The sequence below is a fragment of the Pteropus alecto genome, unplaced genomic scaffold (genome assembly GCF_000325575.1).
Source record: "Pteropus alecto unplaced genomic scaffold, ASM32557v1 scaffold67, whole genome shotgun sequence".
NCBI lineage: Eukaryota > Metazoa > Chordata > Mammalia > Chiroptera > Pteropodidae > Pteropus > Pteropus alecto.
Window position 1 is genome coordinate 207,102 of NW_006441061.1, and position 6,000 is coordinate 213,101.

General features: G+C 34.6%; 1 protein-coding gene across 8 annotated transcripts in view; it reads left to right on the plus strand.

Annotated features, from left to right (window-relative positions):
* RABGAP1 (RAB GTPase activating protein 1) overlaps positions 1-6,000 on the plus strand; it is a 134,514-nt gene that overhangs the window by 61,884 nt on the left and 66,630 nt on the right. For all 8 annotated transcript variants that reach the window (XM_015594182.2, XM_015594180.2, XM_015594181.2 and 5 more), the window contains one exon: positions 3,153-3,303. In XM_015594182.2, coding sequence (XP_015449668.1) covers positions 3,153-3,303 — 151 coding nt within the window. The remainder of the gene's footprint in view (positions 1-3,152; positions 3,304-6,000) is intronic.

The following is a 6,000-nucleotide window of genomic DNA, read 5'->3' on the forward strand; positions in this document are numbered from 1 at the left end:
GGTTAAAATAATACACAGTAGTTAAGACAATACACAATAATCAGTGAAGTGTAGAGGATGCTCACACAATGCATAGAGCCACAGAAGAGACCCCAGGTGGGATTTTCATTATCCGTGTTAGGTACCTAAAGTGACAAAACAAAACGTTATAAATACGGTATATATTAACTGCTCTTGCAATTTCTTTTCCAACTAACACTTGTAAAATTCAGGAATTTCTTATCTCAGGAGATAGTGACAACAATGTTAAGCCATCCTATAAACTGTCTAAAAATAATATGCTACCTTCAGGTGTTTACTAATGAAACCAGAGACATGGGTAAGTCAGGTTGGTAAGACATTTATGTAGTTTCCTTTTCCCCTGTGTAGCATACCAGTATATGCTGGAAAAAAAGCCACGCTTGAAAGTGATGGGAGCACTTGTCTATTTCAGACTTTCTGGTTATTAGGGTTGTCATAGAAGCACCCTGTGGGTCTGATTTTTCTCGGAAGTTTTAACTGTTGAAGCCTTTTGCTGTATTCTTAGTAAAATCGTGTCTCAGCATTTTAAAAAAAACTTCATGCCCTTCAGGTTTAGGACTACAAATGGGCGTCATCTGCTCCTAGCACTCTCACAATGCCTTACACTCTTGGTAAAACACTCTTCACATCGGGAAATGTCAAATGTGTACAGGAGGAAAGTGCAGGCCAAAGCGTGGTTTGTCTTTACATAGTAGTTTTAATAAATAAGCTCTGCAAAAGCCCCCCAGAGGAATAGTTCTCATTTATTTTTGATATTCCTTTAGCAATCAGGAGACAAACCTGCTGATGCTCTCGTCACAATTATATTTTCAGTTTAGTGAATTTGGAGTGTTTGGACTGCTGCTGGGAGGAATTTCATCTGTATAAAAAGGTTTCTGCTCTAAAATAGAATGTAATTGAGTCTCGAACGGTTACAAATAATATATTTAAAATTATTTCAATACAGCATTTAGATTTTAGATTTTATTAGAACTCATCAGCATTTTATACAATTGCTTAGAATTTATTTTGTTATCAAGCTTATTCATTTTGTTATTCATTTAATTAAGTTATGTCCTTCTCCCATTCTCAGATATATTAACTGAGTTTCCATCTGTTTTAACTGTCTTCAGGGTGTTTAAAACTGTTTATGCTGGTTTCAGTCATGTATTCAGAAATAGTAATATAGTTTCTCCTCAATTCATTTCATTATTTTTTTTTCCATTATTATTATGTGTGTTATATAGATAGGAAGATCACGGAATTTTAGAACCTTGTAGACATGGCTTCAGAGCCTGCCTCTCTACTTCCACACTGTATGATCTCGGGCAACTCACTTAACTCTTTGGAGTCTCTATCTTCATTTACAAAATACAAGTCTATAAAACTACCATTCAGGATTATTAGAGATTAAAAATAATGAATATAGTAGTAGTAGTAATTGTAGTTAAGAACGAGTGAATTTTACCATTCCTCAGGCGCCGTGCTAAGTTATGTGCTCTATCTCAACAATCACAGCTTTATGAACAAGTATCCATTTTCACAGATGAGGAAACTGGCTCAGAGATTAAGTCAGCAATTCTAGTTAGTAAATGGCAGGCCCAGAATTTTTAACACAGTCTACAATCCAGTCCCAAAGCTGGTTTATTTAATTCTACATTAGATTTTCGTGACAATATTAGTAATAACACCTCCAGGCTCTAATTCTCCAAGTTTATTTTAATGTGACTCTTAGTGGATAAGAGAATTAATGTCAGTGTAAGATAGTGTGCTATATTGGATAAAGTTAATAGTATTGGTGACAAAATTATTCTGAAAATGATGTTACCAATATATATTAAGCTAGAGTTAGCAAATGAACCTAGGGTTAGGTTTATTTTTTCTGTAAAGGGTCAAATGTAAATATTTCAGGTTTTGTAGTCCAGGAGTTTCTGTCACAGTTAGTCACCTCTGATGTTGCAGTGTGAAAGCAGTCATAGACATACATAAACAAATAAAAAATGACTGTGTTTTATTAAAAGCTGATTTATAGGAGCTAGATTTGACCCACAGACCATAGCGTACCAGTCCTTGACTTAAGTAGCTACTTTCGTTCTTTCTGCTCCCAGCTCTTCAATTTTTAGGTAATTTTTTTTCCTAAGCAAAGACAAAACTGTATTGAATTGTCTGTAGCTCTTGCATTAGGGTACTAGCATCACAGAGTTAACCATTTTTAATGTAGTGTGCATTATTCTGCAGAATTCCGAGAACATTTTGAAAAAAAGTCTCAGGCCTTTTTACATTTTGATAGTGGTCATTTTGTATTGGTAATTTCTGCATAAATCTGATCGTCACAGGGCCTTCTTCATGTAGACTTCTGCTTTAATGACACAGTAATAGTGGCTTTCATATTACAGAGCAGCTGGGATATAACAAATGGAACATTTATTTGTCTTAGAGCTTGAGGACTACCTCAGTTATTCAATCGATTTCCCTGAACTTCTAATACCATATACCTCAGATGCTTGTTACGAGGATCAAATAAGAATGTGTGATTGTATATTCGTATATTGATACCAACATTTTAAGTTTTATTCCCCCATTTTATAGATGAGAAAGATGAAGCTCAAAGACTTTAACAACTCATTTTGATGTCTTAATAGTATAGTAGAAACTGTCTTAATCACCATAGTCATTCAAAAATAGCACTTGAAGCAAGATATCACAAAAACTGCTGAAAGCATTTCTTTTTATATTTATTTTAAGTATTTATTTTAACTTAGAACAAATATTTATTTTAGCTTAGAGTGTATAAGTACACAGTGTATTTGTCAATTTTGATGCAAGGCCAAGCCCTTATCTTTGGCTGTGTGTCCACCGATGGGAATTTTGCTTTGTTTATCTTATCTAACCTATAACCCGTAACCCATAAAGCTATGGTTTCCAGTTTTGCTTTTTATTTAAAAAAAAAGAGCAGTAATTTAAGATACTTAGGAAGTAATTCCTTCTTTTATAGTTATCTTGGCCTCATCTAATTCAACAGCTTTGTCTTTTTTTTTTTATTAGCATGTGACCTTTATTAAGTCTTTGTACATCATTTAGTTTGGTTTTCATAAAAATAACACTCTTTATGGAATCTTTTATGCACTTCTGGATTATGGCTTTATTTTTAGGCATCTCAATCTGAGTGTGAGACCAAAGCAGTTGTCACCCTTGGTGAGAAGCGGTGTTCCCGAAGCTCTTCGCGGTGAAGTCTGGCAGCTGCTCGCAGGTTGTCACAACAACGACCACCTGGTGGAAAAATACCGCATTCTCATCACAAAGGTAAGGGGACGCTCTTTCAGCTTCAGCATGAATACTTTCAGAAATTTGCTGGGAAAAGATCAGTGTGGCTGTTTGATTTCCAAGAATTTTTTTTAATAATTCCTTTACCTAATATAAGAATAGAACTTTCCTACTTCTGGCCCAAAGTTATTTCTAGTGTTGGCACAAAGGAGAAGGCATACATTTTCTCCCTTGATTGATTTCACCTCAGAGGCAAAAGGGTGTCCTCTCCCCTCTGTGCATCTAATCTTTTTTGACCATAATTACATTTTTAGTCAGATCAGTTGTGCTATGCAATGTGTAGAAACTTTCTTTCGTTTGTTTTCATCCTTTTTATACATCACAGAAATGTACTCTTTGTAGGTAGGGCCTACTTTCTAGCTTCTACAATTGAAAGCACATGGTTCTTTCATATTCCCTTTTAGTTCATTTATCTAAAGTGAAGAATTCTCATTTTTTTATGGCATTCCATTCTCAAGTTCATACATTCTTTAAGTTTTTGCAAGTGAAGTAACAAAAACAACTCCTCGTACAAGGATACAAGAATTTGAAATACTTTTCTGCAAGGTTAGGTAATGCTTTGTGCCTTTGCAACCATGTTATTGGTTTTAATTTTTGTTTTTGTTTTCTCAAATTCTTAAGATGTTTATATTTAGGAAACAGTTTCTCCAGTGATATGCAAATCTTAAACCTGGGTTATGAATGAATTGTTCAGAAACCTCAATAACATATGAGAATTTTTCAATGTGACAAAAGGTGGAACTTCTTTTAAAAATATATTAAAATCTAATTAGAGATGAGTAAGACCTCTATACCTCTATAAAACTGTTATTTAAAAAAAAAAAATCTTTAAAAGGGAAGAACAACACTTGAACATGAAATTGTACCTTTCCTCAACAGATAATAGTACTGATTTGCCAAACTATTAGTGTTCCTTCTCATCATGTTTTTTCTTTCCAGAACTAGTATTTTAATTTTCTCCATTATGGTGATAAAATTGTTTAACAAGCATTTATTGAGTGCTTGTTACAGCCACAATGCTGGAGCTAGGGGGTCAAACACAAAAGCAGTTAACTGTCATATAATGGACATTTGTCATGTGATGCTCTGAAAAAGCACAGTGGGAAACATCAAAAGTAGTAATAAATTCAGCCTGGGAGAGTAGGAGAGTCTTTATCAGGAGTATAACATTTAGGATGGTCCCAGAGAAGAGCTCCCCAGGTATAGAAGGATGGAAGAGCAATGTGCTCATAGAATGAATGGAGGCGTCAAAGATGAGCGTGTCCAACATGTCGAGCTAGCAAAGTAAATCTCGTTGATTTTTTTCATTTGTTGGTAAATCATATTTTACTTGATTGGATATATAATTCTCAGTTGTTAACTCTTTCTAGTTCTCTTTTGAAGTCCTTTGAATGTTGGCCAAAAATTATTTCTTAAATATTTTCGGTTTGGCTATTCATACCAATAATTTAAAGACATGAAGTATTCTGTTTTTCTGGTTCCATGAAAATGGTGACGTCTGTTTCTCAAATGGTAATTATATGATGTGTAAAAGATTAGCTGTTCACACAATCTGATATATTCTATTAATGTTTTATATATGCTGATGTCGTGTGCTTTATATTTCACATTAATCTTTTATAATGGAGATGGCTAGAAGCTAAAAAGATTTCTAATGGATATATGCATTAGTTTAAATTGCTGGTAGATGATCATTAAATACAAATTATTTAACCATCATAATATTAGTGAATGCTTTTTATTTTACACAGTGTTATCTAATACAAGTTGGTATTTTGTGTCTTCCTGGAAATATATATCATTGTATGGGAGTGGTAATTGACATTTTTCAATTTGCTTTGAATTTTTTTGAGAGGAAAAACTACTTAAAGTTTTTTTAAATTAATTTTACAATGAGCTGTCCTTTACATAGGCTAAAATTCACTATTTTAAAGTGCACAGCTTGATGACATTTTACATATAAATACACTGCCGTGACCACTACCAAGAGGAAGAATGTATTCATCACCCCAAAAAGTTACTCCTGCCCCTTTCCTGTCATAGCCACCCTTACTCGACCCTTGAACCATTATTCTGAGTTCTCTCTCCCTAGATTAGTTTCGATTGTGCTTGAACTTCCTTTAAATGCAGTCGTATAGTCATGTAACATGTACTTGCTTGTATCTGACATTTTTTACTCATCCATTTTGGGAGTGTATCTTTTTGTTTTCATTTTTTTAATTGCTGAGAGTATTCCATTACATCAGCAAACCACACTCTAAAAAAAAATTTTTTCTGCCTTTATAGATGTTTATGCGTTTTTCCCCTCCAGTTTTAGCTTTCATGAATAAAGCTGCTATGAACACTCTTGCATATAGGAGGTGGTATGTGCTGAATGTTTGTGTCTCTCCAAATTCATATGTTGAAACCTAACCTCCAGGGTAATGATGTTAGGAAGTGGAGCCTTTGGGAGGCAATTAGGTCATGAGGGCAGAGTCCTCGTGATAGGGATTAGCACTTTTATAAAAGAGGCCCCAGAAAGATCTCTTGCTACCTTCCGCCATGTGAGGACAAAGCAAGAGGTCAGTGGTCCGTAGCCCAGAAGAGGGCCTTCACCAGAGCCCAGCCATGCTGGCCCCTTGGATTTAGAGCCTGTGAGCAATAAATTCCTTCTGTTTATAAGCCATTCAGTCTGTG